At 41.9% G+C, this 17,625-nt stretch overlaps 1 protein-coding gene across 1 annotated transcript; it reads right to left on the reverse strand.

Annotated features, from left to right (window-relative positions):
* Window positions 1-576: 576 nt before the first annotated feature.
* Window positions 577-17,258, reverse strand: LOC127160690 (interferon-induced protein 44). The gene is made up of 8 exons (XM_051103343.1): window positions 17,157-17,258; window positions 11,266-11,396; window positions 9,302-9,496; window positions 2,088-2,286; window positions 1,625-1,771; window positions 1,244-1,409; window positions 885-985; window positions 577-780 (listed from the first exon to the last, which is right to left on the reverse strand). Exons 1-8 carry the CDS (start codon window positions 17,256-17,258, stop codon window positions 577-579), a joined length of 1,245 nt encoding a protein of 414 aa, XP_050959300.1.
* Window positions 17,259-17,625: the final 367 nt, after the last annotated feature.

The following is a 17,625-nucleotide window of genomic DNA, read 5'->3' on the forward strand; positions in this document are numbered from 1 at the left end:
TCATGCATCACTGCTGTTTTCCGAATTAATCAGCAGACATCAGACCACTCAGAGGGCAAACACACCAGCCACTATTAGTGATGATTGTCTTGTTCCTAAATATAAGACCTCTTTTGGTCAGTCTGTTTTTTCTTTGAAGGGGGCAAAACTCTGGAATGCTTTACATACAAATTTAAACAGAAAATAATGGCATTGCTTTTAATAAAGGACTTGAACGATGGTTGAAAACAAAACAACAGTGTTTACATAAATAGTCTACTGTCACGTTATCGTTTGATCATGTTGCCTTTGCTTTATAGATTATGTATGCAAATCTATATTTTTTTCTTTCTTTTCTTCCTTTCGTCAATTGTCAATTTTGTTATTTTATTGTTATTATTACTTTTTGTGTATTGTAATTATTATTATTATTACTGTTGTTGTTGTTGTTGTTTTATAATAGTCCCTCAGCAGTGTCACAGGCTGATCACTTCCATGCAACACAGCAATCACAACTACATATAACTCCCGCTTTGTCTGCCCAAGCATTGTCATGCATCCCAGTTCCTGATGTTCCATGTACTGGTTTATAAATTCTTAACAGAAACACAGGAAACATCCTTTTTTTTCCGATTCATATTTTCTTCTGTTCAGTAGATCATTTGCTGTTTGCACAATCTCTGTAAGAGCCCTTAGGATCAGTACATCCATGTTATTTTGTGTATGACTTTCCTCATGGTAGTTCTTCACAGGGAAGATGTGGCTCATAGAGACACCAACCGAATTAGAGCACTGCTGCATCTGTGGAAGGAAGAACACAGGCTGGATGATTTTGGGGTTGTAATAAATAAAAAGAATATGATCTAAAACATATTTGTGTTTGTGACATCATCACCAATCATTACCTTCTCCTTTATCTTTTTGCTAGTGTAGATTTTTCTTAGATCCTTTTGGACTAGTGGGCATACTTCATCCACCTTCGTCATGATGATTGCCTGAGGAATTTCTGTTGAATGTGAACATAAATTTAAATATATATTCCTTATATTCTTAGTATGATGTTGCTTGAAGTCTGTGCCATTTTGTTAGATTTGTGTGGCAAGTTACAAACACTGAATGATCCAAACAAACTCTTGGACCCATTATTTAGATTTGGATTTTTTTTTTTTTTTATTTTTTAAATCCTACAATTAGTGAGTCTACTTGTATTTACCATGTGGTGCGATTTTAACAGATTATTAAAATGTATTGCTGTTTTGTTCACCTAATTCACTGGCCTTCTGTCGAATGTATCTCATCTTTCTGAAGACGTCATCATGCATCATTGACACCGTTTTAGCTGCTACGACGTAGACCAGACAATACGTCAGATCCTCAGCGCTTGGTTTACCTCTGCAGTCCTCTTTTTTAGCAGAAACACCTGGACTAAACTGAATGTAAAGGTAAAAGAGAAAAACTTAGAGATGAGAGGAAAAAGGTCATATATCTTGTCTCTTCATATCAAGGATAAAAGAGGAAAGGCACTATTTAGTAATTCTGCAGTGTCGATGCATTGTTTGAGTAACATTTAAATAATTTCATAAAGCCACTTTGTCTAAATACATCTTAATCTAAATAAATGAATAGGCAAAAGTTTCCTCCTCACATTGTATCCTTCCTTAAGGAGACCCTCAAGGCATTTGGCGATGTCTTCTTGATGTGCACCATGTGATTCTCCGGCTTCTAAGCCCATGATGTCATTGAAGACAAAAGGCAGGGCTGATTCTCCATCTCTTATGTAATAAGTTCTGTACTGTAGATAAATGCAGAAGTAGAACAATGAAATAAACAACTTAGGTATTTCAAATGTATTTGATATAGACATGCAAAAGCAACCAGCACATAAAACAAAGCATTTGGATTATTTCATGCAGATGACTTATTTTGCTTGTTAGTGAAGAAGATCCTAGTAGTCACAGGTTGTTTGCATCACATTGCTTGTATAAGGTTGTGGTCAGTCTTTGAGGATTTTTCAGTGTCTTATTCAACACAGCTTTTTTTTCCTTTGTAGCCCACATAATTTAGTAAACCATTTAATTTGAAATTAAAACACAGGTTCATATACTTACTGTTTTTGTAAAACTTGTTCCAGACACAGTATCAGCAAGGGCTTCTGATGTGATTCTTCCTTGAAAAGTACTATTGACTGAGTTGATGAAGCTGGACTTTCCTGCTCCAATTTGTCCAGTTAGCAAGATCCTGACATACTTAACCTTTGGATCGCTCAGCTTAAGTTCCCTGAGGTTTTTTTCCAAGAGTTCTTTCTCTCTGTTGAAAAAGGAGCCTTTTTTACAAAGCAGTGTTGAAGCTACACACTTTTGCTTTTACAAATAGGTTGTCATTTTTATTTATTTTTGTAAAGAATATTTTTCCACTTACTCCCATGGCATTTCCCTCCATGGTTCATCAAATTCTGTAATAGAGATGGAAATGATTTATGATTACATGATAACTGCAAAATAAAAGCTAGATATAAAATTTAAAATCCATTTAGTATTCAGTCAAAATGAATTATTTGAATGTCTTCCCTCAAAAGTATACTCTTACACTCAGTGGTCGAATTATAAATAAATAAATAAATAAATAAAAATCAGATGGCATGGTGTGGTCAATTTCTTTGGTGAGCTAATTTTACAAAATAATTACAAAATCTCTCCCATTTTTAAATGGATTTTTATTCAATGAAAAATTTGCTTTATTAAATGAACTATGATTTATTAGCAGTTTTCTTTCTGGGGGCAATAATGGAAGAATTTTGGTCAATATTGATAATTAAACAATATTTTGCTGAATATGTTTTTGTGCTGGCACCTTGGCTGGTTTATTTATATTTAAATAAATATGACAACAAAGCCACCAATAGGTGGCAGCAAGTCCGTGTTTTAATGAATGGTTTAATGACTCATTCAAATCAAACGATTCATTCAAAAAGTCTGATTCAATTAGAAACAAACACTGGATTCCATTCAGAAGGGCTCATATGCCCTAAACCCTTCAAAGGGTTTTCCCTCCGGAGTGAGTCTGAAGTGTTTTCTTCAAAAACAGATTCATTCAGGAACGAAACACTGCAGGGTTGCTCTGCACTATATGCATTTTATAAGCTTCTATTTTAATGGATATTAAAATTACATTAAATGCATAGCAATACATTTTATTAAAAAACAAAAACAAAACAAAAACAAGCATTTTTACAAACTCTGCCTCACATTTGTCACCCCAATTAAAGAATGAAGAAATTAAGTAAAAGAGACACAGAATTTTTAATCAGTAATGTTATGAATTTTAAATTGTAAATTTGTGTTTATATGTACTAATGTACTAAACATACCCAGTCACAAAAGGTAAGGACGTGACATGTGGCCAAGTATGGTGACCCATACTTGGAATTTGTGCTCTGCATTTAACCCATCCAGGTGCACACACACAGTAGTGAGTAGTGAACAAACACGCACACGCAGTGAACAGCCATATTGCTATCGCTGCGGTTCCCAAGGAGCAGTTGGGGGATCAATGCCTTGCACAAGGGACTCACCTTAGTCATGGTATTGAGGGTTATTCACTCCCACCACCTTCAATCCCTGCCAGACCTGGGACTCAAACCCATAACCTTTCAGTTATAAGCCCAACTCCCTAACTATTAGGCCACAGCTGCCCCAAAAGACATTAACACTGTCATGACTTCATATCACTTCCTGTTTTTTAAGATTGTGAAGGGCTCACATACTGTCCATTTTTTGCTACTTTTGGCCTTTGTGTACATAATTGTTCTTACACTGACCAAAATGATAAATGCAACACTTTTGTTTTTGCCCCCATTTTTCATGAGCTGAACTCAAAGACCTTTTTGTATGTACACAAAAGGCCTATTTCTCTCAAATATTGTTCACAAATCTGTCTAAATCTGTGTTAGTGAGCACTTCTCCTTTGGCCTTTCATTGTGGCCAGCCTAAGGCACACCTGTGCAATAATCATGCTGTCTAATCAGCATCTTGATATGCCACACCTGTGAGGCGGATGGATTATCTCTGCAAAGAAGTGGTGCTCACTAACACAGATTTAGACAGATTTGTGAACAATATTTGAAAGAAATAGGCCTGTTGTGTACATAGAAAAGTCTTAGATCTTTGAGTTCAGCTCATGAAAAATGGGGGGAAAAACAAAAGTTTTGCGTTTATAATTTTGGTCAGTGTACATAAAGACATGGACACACTGTAACCTTTAACTCAATTGTACATTTTAGATTCATCACATCATCTGCAGAGAGAAACACACTCAATCATGCCATAATGATGGACTTAAAAGCATCATAGAGGATTGTGAAGATATTTCACTGGAACGTGGTCTTCATCACATATATTTTTTTATTTTTATTTTGTGTTTTACTTCTTTATGTATTTATTCATGTTCAGTGTCAATTGTCATTTATTAATGTGTTCAGCTAATAACTGCTGTGAAGAGCGTTTTGCTACAATTTTGGACGTCAATAAAAAAGTACCTAATCCACACAACAGGGTGAAGTTATTTCAATATAATACCCTAATAGAGGCTACACTTGTTAATTTTACTACACTAACTACACTAAACTAGTGCAAGTGCAAACACTATTTACAAACAAAAAGCTACAACGATGTTGGGTGATTCTGAAGTTGTAGGAGAAAATAAGATGGAGTTTTTCATCATACTCTACCTTGTGATTCGTGGTGTCGTGGACGCACATCCCAGAGCCTGTGCTACATGAGCTTTTGTGCTTAAAAAGTATACCATTTTTTATTTTTCAAAAAAAAAAAAAACAAAAACAAAAAAAGACATTTCGCTAGATAAGACCGCATTTAAACTACTAAAGGAGAAGTGGAGTTCTCCTTTAAGGTCGAAAGTAGTATGCGAGGAATCCAGTGTTCATGACTGAAGAAAGACATGAACATCTTGGATGACAAGGGGGTGAGTACATTATTTGTAAATGGTTTTTCAGGAAGTGGACTTCTCCTTTAATAAACAATTGTTTTCACAAAAAAAACAAAAAACAAATGAAAGGAGACACATTGTAACTCTGCCACTCAGTCACACCAAAATACAGATAATGATGGACTTAAAGTCATCGTAAAGGACAGTATGGAACTGGAACTTGGTCTTCATTACATTACTTTAGTTTCTATTTTGTTGTTGTACTTTAGTAACTGTTGTTAAAAAATGTAATCTTTGCTACAATTTCATGTCATTAAAAAAAAAAAAAAGTACCTAATTGACACGTTGTTGTGTAAAACCCTAACAGACACTACATAAGACTAGGCAGATAGAGGGGTAAAAACAACATTAACAAATAACAGAGACAAATAATATTAATAATACTAATATCAATTATATTAATGCACTAATGTTAATGAAAAACCAATCATAAAAATGTTATTTATGACACCACTAAGGACCTAGCATTTTTTAAGCATTGTTCTTTATGGAGCCCTATAAAAAGGCCTCTATTTAGAACCAAAAAGGGTTATTGCTACAACCTGAAGAACCCTTTTCTGGTACTGTTTAGAACCATTTTACTTAAGAGTGTAGATTAAAAATTATTAGTCCTTAGACGTCATTAAAGTATGTTGTGTTTGCGATGTTTGTTTGTCATATGATCTGTCATTTTCTACTATAGACACACACACACACTATAAATATGTAAACAATTTAGTGATAACTAATGTCGGTGTATCAGTACAAATTTCAAATGAACACCAGCACATTATGACAGAAGTGATTCATCACAGATGTTATTGACAGACTGTTAAAAAAGGGGGTTCCACAAAAGACAGGCAAGGTAAGGATCTTTCTCAGCAATGCAATTTTATTTATACAAATTATCGAAACAACAAGAACTGAAACACGTGGCTATAAACACACAGAATGAGGGGTAAAACAAGAAACTGGTGAGAATAATTAACAGATGGGTAAACAAGGTAACAAATAAAGAGGGACAAAACAAGCAAAGAAACTAAATATCAAGAACAATCAAACAGGTAAAATGTGACATGCGTACTTAAAACAACAACAACAACAACAACAAAAAAACAACATCCTTTAACCAGTATTCCACTAAAGTAATTCAAAAGTTCAAATGTTCAATTAGTTTTTTGCTATTATTTTCAGTACTTGAAGGATTTGCTATTCAGTAAAGCCTGAAGTAAGCCATAATTTCTACATATTTTAACTAAGTACACATTTTAAATGTACTTAACCCTTTAACTGTCACTCCCATTTTTGAACACAGACATAAAAATGCACTACCCAGACTTAGATGTTTATAATTCATGAATGAAAACATTTAGTAATATGATTTTAATGTGGTAGTGCAATGTCTGATTTTAAAATGCCTTTCAAAGGATGAATTTTGAGATTTTAAGTTTTGAACTGATATATAATTTCTTATGATTTCTAAAGTGTGATAGGGAAAAAGCCAATAAAGAAAGTCTTTTGTGACAAAGGTCAGAACCCATGTTATGATGTAGATTTTTTTAAGTTGCACTTTTGACATACATTAATCTATTACTTTTCCTACATAATTTCTAACACAAAAATATGGTAAAATATGTCATAATGTATTCATTCCCTAATAACTTTTTTTAACACATTAATACATTTAATACATTTTATTAACTAATAGTGTAAATTCATTTGTTAATTACCACAATGGGTTGAAGCCATGCATTTCATCTTCCAGTTGTCTGCTTTAATTAATCATTAGCTAATGATTTGCAAAGATATCATTATGTTATGACTTTACTTGTTGAGGCACAGAAATATTAACTAATTGTTAAGTAATATATCATTGTGGTTATGGATTTAGGGTAACACTTATAATAACGTTCAGTTGTAAGTCATTTATAAATGATTAGTTATTGAATAAATAATCATTTTCAAAACATTTACAAATGATTAATAAGTGATATGCTAACAATTTGTGTATGTTTTGTTAATTCATTTACAAGAAATTATTTAATGATGAACTAATTTACAACACATGACTATGTGTTTATAAATGATAAGTGACATGTTGAAAACCACAAAAATGTAATTATTCTAAAAATGTAATTATTCTAAAATAATTATTAGTGTCGGTATACACACTGAGGGGAAAGATCTACGAATGATGAGCAAAACATTTACAATTGATGAATTGTTTACACTAGATTAGGGGATGCAGAAAGATTTGTAAATGATTTATTCATGATGTGATCTTTAGTGGAGGGTAAACATTTCAATGATTGACATTTCAATTGTTTATAATTGATTAATAATATATTAACTAGTAACTTATTAACAATTGACTACGGATCAGTTTGATTATTTCATGATATTTTTTAAAGATAACTTACGACAGATTTGTAAATCGTTAGCATATTACTTAATCATTTGTGAAGGTATAGTGATATTTGTAAATTATTAGTTCATCATTATCTAATCACTTGTAAATGATTTATAAATTAATCTATAAAGCATAGATAAAAATACTAACATATCACTTATTAATCATTTATGACTGCATAGTCATCATCATTGTAAATGATTAGTTAATTATTATCTAATTACTTGTAAATTACTTGCAAATGAATTAACAAAACATACACAAATTGTTAGCATATCACTTAGTAATCTTTTATAAATGTTTTGTAAATGATTGTTTCATCATTAACTAATTGCTTATAAATGACTTACAACTGAACGTTATTATTTAGAATTAGTTAGTCATGTGCCTCAACAAGTAAAGTCACAACATAATGACATCTTTGCAAATCATTAACTAATGATTAATTAAGGCAGACAACTGGAAGTTGAAGTACATAGCTTTGACCACTGTGGTAATTACCATATGAATTCACATAATTAGTTAATAAAATAGGTTATTAGGGAATATTCTTAGAGTATAATGCATTATGACACATTTAACTAATAACAATTTATTGATTACTTAATCTATGAATCATATAGAATGTTCAATAGTTGCTGATTGTAACGGAGACTCCAGGGAAGCGTGATAGATCCAAGTGTGAGCTTTATTACACAGATCGTGGTCAAGACAGGCAGGGTCGATCTCCAGAGGGCAGTCAAAGTAGCAAAATAAACAAGGCAATGAAACAAGGCAAAAACTATGGCAAGGAAACAGAACAAAACAATGGCAAAAACAAGGCAAAACTTTGACAAGAAACCAAACCGTGAAAATAACAAAAACAAGGCAAGGAAATCCGAGAAAACGCTTAGTAGAGTCCGCACAGGCAAAACAATACTTTGCGCCATCTGTTTGGTAATGGCCTCCTTTTATGGCCACCAAACAGGAAGTAACCAACGAGGCAGCAGAGGGAGCAGCAACAGTCAGTTCATGGGTAAGGGCTCCCTCTGCTGGCTTGGCGTTACAGAATCCCCCCACTCCTAGGAGCGACCCCTGGCGCTCAAACAACAACAGTCCAGGAGGGTGGGGGAACAGAGGCAAAACAGGGGGTGGGACGGAGGGCCAGGTCCATGTAGAGGAGGTGGGCCTGGATCGTGGAGCAGGGACAGACAGTGAAGCACTGGAGAACCTGGACCATGGAGCAGTGGCAGACAGTGAAGCACTGGAGGACCTGGACCGTGGAGCTGTGGCAGACAGTGAGACCTTGGAGGACCTGGGCCGTGGAGCAATGGTAGACAGTGAGACCTTGGAGGACCTGGGCCGTGGAGCAATGGCAGACAGTGGAACCTTGGAGGACCTGGGCCGTGGAACAGTAGCAGGCCGTGAAACACTGGAGGGCCTGGGCCGTGGCGCAATGGCAGACAGTGGAACCTTGGAGGACCTGGGCCGTGGAGCAGTAGCAGACCGTGAAACACTGGAGGGCCTGGGCTGTGGAGCAATGGCAGAGTAGGAAGCCATGGTGGAGTAGGCAGAGCAGGTAGAGCAGGGAGCCATGGCGAGGCAGGCAGAGCAGGCAGAACAGGAAGCCCTGGCGAGGTAGGCAGAGCAGGCAGAACAGGAAGCCATGGCGAGGTAGGCAGAGCAGGCATAACAGGGAGCCATTGCAGGGCAGGCAGAGCAGACAGGAGCAGAGATATCCAAAGTGGAACTAGTGACATCCATAGCGGAGCGGTGTGTTCACAGACGATTTCCTTGGCCGTGGCATGACAGGTAGAGAGTTCATGATAGGCCTTCTGGGCTGTGGCATGATGGGCAGAGAGTTCATGATTGGTCCTCTTGACCGTGGAATGGCGGGCAGAGAGTTCATGGGAGGACGCCGCCCCCATAGGAGGATCTACAGCAGGTGCTGACACCTCTGGAGACACGGGTGCAGATTCTTGGGCAGATATGGCATTGAGTTCATAAATAGACGCCACCTCCTTTGGAGGATCTACAGTGTGAGCTGATACCTCAGGAGGTATTGGCGTGAATTCTTGGACAGATGAGGTCTCTGGAGCAGACTCGTGGGCGGATGAGACCTCTGAAGCACAGTGTGCAGCCCACACACTGAAAATGGCAACAGGCATTACAGGCAGCACAGTAGATAGTGGGATGTCTGTTGGCCTTGAGGGTGTGGATGCTGTGGACTTGTGGCTTGGGAATGTGGGTTCTGTGTGGCTTGAGAGCGTGGGCTCTGGAAGGTCAGAGGGGACCTGGTGAGGTTCTGGTAGGACAGCCGTTTCTTGACTTGATTCATGGAGGTCTGCTGTGACTTGACTTGACTTAGGGACGTCTGCTGTGACTTGACTTGGTTCATGAAGGTCAGCTGTGGCTTGACTTGGCTCGTGAAGGTCAGCTGTAGCTTGGCTTGGCTCAGGGACAACAGCAGCAACTTGACTTGGCTCATGAAGATCTACTGTAACTTGGCTTGATTCAGGAACAACAGCTGTAACGTGACTTGACTCATGGGGAACAGCTGTGACTTGGCTTGACTCGTGGGGCACAGCTGTGACTTGGCTTGACTCGTGGGGCACAGCTGTGACTTGGCTTGACTCGTGGGGCACAGCTGTGACTTGGCTTGACTCGTGAGGCACAGCTGTGACTTGGCTTCACTCGTGAGGCACAGCTGTGACTTGGCTTGACTCATGGAGAACAACAGCTGTGTCTTGGCTTGATTCATGGAGAACAACAGCTGTGTCTTGGCTTGATTCATGGAGAACAACAGCTGTGTCTTGGCTTGACTCATGGAGAACAGCTGTATCTTGGCTTGGCTCATGGAAAACAGCTGTATCTTGACTTGGCACAGAAAGTGTAGCCCTGACTTGACACCGGAGGATCAGGCATCACTTGATTTGCTTTGGGTGCAGCAGACATGGTGAGATGAGATTTGGATGAGATGATTTTGAGTTGATGAGGCTCAGGCGTGGCAGCCATCTTGTGAACAGGCTCGGGGATGGCGGCCATCTTGTGAACAGGCTCGGGGATGGCGGCCATCTTGTGAACAGGCTCGGGGATGGTGGCCATCTTGTGGACTGGCTCTGGGATGGCGGCCATCTTGTGGACTGGCTCTGGGATGGCAGCCATCTTGTGGACTGGCTTGGAGATGGTAGCCATCTTGTGAGCTGGCTGTGGGAGGGCGGCCATGACAGGTACAGACTCTGGACGGGCAGGCATGGCATGAGCAGGCCCTGGCGCAGCAGGCATGGCGTGAGCAGGCCCTGGAGCGGAAGACGTGACGTGGACAGGCCTTGGAGCAGAAGACATGACGTGAGTAAACTGTGACTTGGTAGATGTGACCTGAGCAGACCATGGCTTGGTGGATGTGACTTGAACAGGCTTGGCAGGCATGACAGAAGCTGGCTTTGGCTTGGTAGGCTTGGCATGAGAGGGCTTTGGTGTAACAGACATGACATGAGCAGGTTGTGGCTTGGCAGGTATGGTATGAGAGTGCTCAGATGCAATTTTAATAATCCCAGATATGACTTGAGCAGGCTTTGGCTTGGTGGACACGATGTGAGCAGGCTTTGGCTTGGCAGGCTTGGCGTGAAAGGTCTCTGGTTTGCTTGACATGACATAAGCAGGTTGTGGTGTGGGGGTTACTGCAGGATTGTGGGGTCCCTCATCCGCAATCCCCACAGTAAATGATGATCCCGCAAGTAGCAAAGCATAGTCAATGTATTGTTCCAAAGACCAATGAATCTTTCCTCCAGGCAGGCCAGAATGAATGGGGTCATTCAGTCCCACTCTAAAAATGTCCTTGAGCGCCACATCATTAAAATTTACTAGGTGACAAAGTTCACAAAAATCTGCCACATAATCCTCAATGGGTTGGTTACCTTGGCGGGGACAGAAGAGTCGTGATGCTGGATCCATAGTTGATCTGTCTTTCTGAAAGCCGCTGGATCTTTGGTTGGCGAAGTATTCTGTAACGGAGACTCCAGGGAAGCGTGATAGATCCAAGTGTGAGCTTTATTACACAGATCGTGGTCAAGACAGGCAGGGTCGATCTCCAAACAAACGGAGTAAACCAGGGCAAAACAATAGCGTAATCCAGAAAACAGACAGAACGTCAAAATACCAGAGGGCAGTCAAAGTAGCAAAATAAACAAGGCAATGAAACAAGGCAAAAACTATGGCAAGGAAACAGAACAAAACAATGGCAAAAACAAGGCAAAACTATGACAAGAAACCAAACCGTGAAAATAACAAAGACAAATGCAAATGCAATTTTGTTTCCATTTACTCTCCCATGCATGTAACATGGCCAAATTTGAACTGGAAAAGCAAAGTTCAACATCTTACAAGACTACCATCATTTTTGAATAACAATATAAACAAATCACACATTTTCTATTTCACATATCCAGCCTCAACTCATGAAATGGTATATTATCTCAGCTAGCATAAATTCAAAGACAACACAAAAACTCTAAAATTATACTTACCTGAGGGTTGATTCAACTTTCCTTTTGATTCTGATGCTCCCATTGTGATGTCCTTCTCTGTTTTTTTCCTTATAAATTTTATAGTTTAAAATTAAGTTTAAAAACAACACACTAAACGATAAATTAAAAACAAAGATAACTTTAATTCAATACAGAGCAATTGTCACAAATCTTCTCACCACCAGATGTCGCTCTTGTTCCATTATCACACTCAGACTGCTGAACTACACCCCGGACTGCATCTCCCACTATCCACCACGCTGATTGCGCCATACACCTGTGGCCAATCAGCAACCCTATAAAAGCCCCGGACTTTCTCGCGTTAATCACCGTGTATTATGGAGTGTTAATGTGGAGAACTTTATCAGTCACGTTTAGCGCTCTCCAAGTGCTAGCACTGTTTACTAGTTTTCTTAGTTTCCTAGTACCTGTATTTCCTGTGTTTTCTAGTCTCCTAAGTTTCCTAGTTCCGAGTTCTTGAGTTCCTAGTTTCCTGTGTTTAGTATTCTCGCCTGGCTATCTTGTTTCGTCGGTCTAGCTGCCTGCCTTTCTGGACTATTGCTCGTTTAAGGATTATTCTTCTGTTTCACATTATGGATTATGTTCGCCGTTGATCGACCCACGCCAGCCTCACGGACTTCTATTGTGCCTAGCCCCAACATACCTGTTTGCTGTGATTTTGACCCTGCCTGTCTGACCATGTCTTTGCCTCGTCCATTAAATAAAAGCTCGCATTTGGATCCCCTCGCCTCTCGTCTCCCTCTCCACGTTACAGAATACACGGTCAAACAACGATCCAGCAGCTTTTACCACGGACAGCATTCAACAGGTATGGACACAACAAGGACTTTATTTAGATTAAAACAAGGACCGCGTTCATTAGAACAATACATCTGTAAATTTCTGGCAATTGCAAATCATTCTACCCTCCCGGACTGTATAATCATTGAGATATTTTGTGATGGAGTCAATCAGCCGTTGGGGAGGCTGAGACGCGAGGGTCCGCGCTTATCACTTGCGGCTTTTATGGACTATGCTCTGTTGTGTGTGGGCTCATTGTTTAACGCCGGCCGTGCAACCCGCCCATATAAGGGCGGCTACAACAGACCCCGTTCACAAAATGGCGGCCGTGCCAGAACGCTCTCATGCAAGGGCGGCGACAGCGGTGCCCGTTCACAAGATGGCGGCCACGTAGGTGCACGCTCACATAATGGCGGCGACAGCGGCGTCCGTGCACAAGATGGCGGGCGCGCCGGGGCGCGCCATTTTGTCTGCACACAAAATGGCGGCGACGGCGGAGCCCGTTTACAAAATGGCGGCGATAACGGAGCTCTGTCACGTCACTGCTGCCATGCCAGAGTCCAGTCAAATTGCAGCTGCGTTTCTTGAGTCAAGTCAAGTTTCCGAGTCCAGTCAAGTTGCAGCTGTGTTTCCTGAGTCAAGTCAAGTTCCCAAGTCAAGTCAAGCTACAGCTGTATTCCCTCTGTCAAGTCGAATCACAATTGTACCTCCAGTCTCAAGTCAAGTTGCAGCCATGTTCCCAAGGCCAAGTAAAGCTACAGCTGTTGTTCCTGCGTCAAGTCAAATCAGAGCTGCTCTTCCTAAGACAAGTCAAGTTAGTGCCGTTGTCCTGGAGTCAAGTCACGTCTTGTCTGTCCGTCCAGAGTCAAGTCACGTCTCGTCTGTCCGTCCAGAGTCAAGTCACGTCTCGTCTGTCCGTCCAGAGTCAAGTCACGTCTCGTCTGACCTCCCAGAGCCCCGTCACAGCTCCACTGTCTGTCCAGAGTTTCGTCACGACATGTCTGATCATCAAGAGTCCTGTCAAGTCTTGTCCGACCTTCCAGAGTCTTGTCACGTTATGTCTGCCAGTGTGATGGCGATCACCATTCTCGGTATATGGGTTGCACACTACGCTCCTGAGGTCACGTTTGTTCACAAGTCTGCCCCTGAGGTCACGTCTGTTCACAAGTCTGCTCCTGAGGTCAAGTTTGTTCACAAGTCCGCCCCTGAAGGCCCGTCTGCTCACAAGTCTGCTACAGAGGTCTCGTCTGCTCCTGAGGTCACGTCTGTTCACAAGTCCGCCCCTGAGGGCCCGTCTCCTCACAAGTTTGCTCCAGAGGTCTCGTCTGTTCACAAGTCTGCCCCTGAGATCACGTCTGTTCACAAGTCTGCTCCTGAGATCACGTCTGTTCACAAGTCTGCCCCTGAGGGCCCGTCTGCTCACAAGGCTGCTACAGAGGTCTTGTCCGACCACGAGTCTGCTCAAGAGCCCTCTGTCACCGGAGAAGCTGCGCCAATGCCTCCTGAGGTGTCGGCTTTTGCCGTGGAACCTCCCAGGGAAGCGGCGTTAACCTGTACACTCTCTGCTTCTCCCCTTATTCTGTCTGCCTCCTCTGTCCCTGTTCTCCCCAGGTCCCAGTATATGACACGGGTTCCTGCTCTGCCCTGGAGGGCCCCTGCGCCTCCTGCTCTGCTCTGGAGGGCCCCTGCGCCTCCTGCTCTGCCCTGGAGGGCCCCTGTGCCTCCGGCTCCGCCCTGGAGGGTTCCTGCTCTGGCTCCGCCCTGGAGGGTCCCTGCACCTCCTGCTCTGCCCTGCAGGGCCCCTGCGCCTCCTGCTCTGCCCTGGAGGGCCCCTGTGCCTCCGGCTCTGCCCTGGAGGGCTCTTGCTCCGCCTCCGGCTCTGCCCTGGAGGGTTCCTGCTCTGGCTCCGCCCTGGAGGGTCCCTGCGCCTCCTGCTCTGCCCTGGAGGGCCCCTGCGCCTCCTGCTCCGCCCTGGAGGGTTCCTGCTCCGCCTCCTGTTCCGCCCTGGAGGGCCCCGGCGCCTCCTGCTCTGCCTCCGGCTCCGCCCTGGAGGGCTCTTGCTCCGCCTCCAGCTCCGCCCTGGAAGGCTTTTGCTCCACGTCTTGCTCCGCCCTGGAGGGCTGCTCCGCCTCCTGCTCCACCCTGGTGGGCTCCTGCTCTGTCGGTCCTGCCTCAGTCACCAGGTCACCTGGTCCTCCAACCCTCGTCCTGTCTCGCTCCCGCCCCCCCCCCGCTCCCCTGGACTGTTGTTCTGTTGGAGCGTCTGGAAGCCGCTCTTTGGGGGGGGCTATGTCACAAATCTGGTCGGTGACCTGCGGTCCGCTCACCACCAGATGTCGCTCTCGTTCCATTATCACACTCAGACTGCTGCACTACACCCCGGACTGCATCTCCCACTATCCACCACGTAAAATTATACTTACCTGAGGGTTGATTCAACTTTCCTTTTGATTCTGATGCTCCCATTGTGATGTCCTTCTCTGTTTTTTTCCTTATAAATTTTATAGTTTAAAATTAAGTTTAAAAACAACACGCTAAACAATAAATTAAAAACAAAGATAACTTTAATTCAATACAGAGCAATTGTCACAAATCTTCTCACCACCAGATGTCGCTCTTGTTCCATTATCACACTCAGACTGCTGCACTACACCCCGGACTGCATCTCCCACTATCCACCACGCTGATTGCGCCATACACCTGTGGCCAATCAGCAACCCTATAAAAGCCCCGGACTTTCTCGCGTTAATCACCGTGTATTGTGGAGTGTTAATGTGGAGAACTTTATCAGTCGTGTTTAGCGCTCTCCAAGTGCTAGCACTGTTTACTAGTTTTCTTAGTTTCCTAGTACCTGTATTTCCCGTGTTTCCTAGTCTCCTAAGTTTCCTAGTTCCGAGTTCCTGAGTTCCTAGTTTCCTGTGTTTACTATTCTCGCCTGGCTATCTCGTTTCCTGGCTATCTCGGTCTCGCTGCCTGCCTTTCTGGACTATTGCTCGTTTAAGGATTATTCTTCTGTTTCACGTTATGGATTATGTTCGCCGTTGATCGACCCACGCCAGCCTCACAGACTTCTATTGTGCCTAGCCCCAACATACCTGTTTGCTGTGATTTTGACCCTGCCTGTCTGACCATGTCTTTGCCTCGTCCATTAAATAAAAGCTCGCATTTGGATCCCCTCGCCTCTCGTCTCCTTCTCCACGTTACAGCAATAACAAGACAGACAGAATTGCTATTTAGTGTTCTTCTCTCTATAGGATGTGCAAGCACACTGTGACAGCATCTCTCCTTTCAGGCTGTATTTATAGCTCCAGGGCTAACTTTCACTTTTTCTTTGTTAATGCTTTCATGACTAAGCAGCTTCTAACCTACTTTGTGCCATGCCATTAGACGCTACAGTATAGAGATTAGTAATATTAAATAAAATGGAAGCCCCCCCAAGTTACTGTTGCTATGTCTGACAAGCCATGGTGCTCTCACGCTACACGTCATGTTCTCATGCAGCGACATATACATTGAGGAACCTGACAACACACTGACAGAGGGGAGAGCGGGTAACTTTAGGTCTCAGCTTTCAAATTATGTAATTTTTTAAAGAAATTCAAAGAATAAATACCGTTTTATGGCTTTTTAAAGGGCACCTATTATGCAAAATTCACTTTTACATGTTTTTTGGACATAAATGTGTGTGTGTACACAACCACTCTATAATGATTTTTAAAAAATCCACCCGGTCCTTTTTTAAATCCCCATAAATCACAAGCAAAATCTCAGAGCTTACTGATCACAGAATCCATAATGTTTGACATCACACTTTACCAGCCCCACTCTCGATAGTTGACTGACATTGCTGTGCTGCTTTTATTTTATTGTTTGTGTCCAATTTACAGCGTAGAATCAAACAGCAGTATAGGTGTTGTATTTTACACTGCTGTCACATAATACACAATTTAATATTAACAGACATAACTGACTATGTTTTTGTAACTTATGCATGTTTTACACTAGTTTAGAACTCACATGCCATGCGACAACCACTTTCTGTGAGCATGCTTCAGATGTGTGCGCTCAGAAAACCCTATATCAGAAGTTAAAACTGAATGATAGACTGATAGACATGATAATCAAAACTCTTAATCTTGAATTACAATTTGTAAACTCTGAATGTTCTCAGAGTTACGACTTGGACCAGTGACAGATGTACCACGTGACCGCCGCCAGACTCATTTTGGCATTACTTAGGTGCTACCTCTGAGTCAGACAACATGGAAAGCTATGAGTACAATGTCACATGTTGTCATCTCCGAATTACGGTAATTACGACATCATGTGTTGTGATCTCGGAATTACGGTAATTAGCATCAGTTCAAGCGGCACATGAACGATCATCTTTTCATATTTACTAGTTAAAGCATGAAATAAACATTAATGGACATCAGAAGGTATCTTGTTTAAACCACAGAAACATGTCAGTACTGTCAGACATTCATCACAGCCACCTCCACCTGCCACGTCACCAGTAGCACCGCCCACTCGTTCATCTTCCCCTGAATTCTAATCACCTGCACCTGATCCTCGTTAGCCATGCCCTATATAAGGACACTCTCTTCAGACCCCCCTTGTCGAGTCTACCGTTCACATCTCTGATGACAGCTCCTGACCTCATGCTTTTCCCCTCGTCGAACTTTCCTGTGCTCTCTGGTTCCCGCGTGGCTTTCCCTACTGGACTCTCATCTACTCCTCAATACCAGGACAGTCAGCTAAGATTCACCAATTACCGTTTAAACTTGATCTCTGTGATTTACAACTCTGTTAACAGAACATCTGCCTCAGGATGTCCCATGGCCATGCCAGCCACATTTGCTGTTGAGGCGGCTGAGTGTAGCGGTTTTTTACTTCAAGTCAACTTATATATCCAGATGCAACCACAACAGTTTCCCTTGGAGAACGCTA

Source organism: Labeo rohita, unplaced genomic scaffold (assembly GCF_022985175.1).
Source record: "Labeo rohita strain BAU-BD-2019 unplaced genomic scaffold, IGBB_LRoh.1.0 scaffold_430, whole genome shotgun sequence".
NCBI classification, from domain to species: Eukaryota; Metazoa; Chordata; class Actinopteri; order Cypriniformes; family Cyprinidae; genus Labeo; species Labeo rohita.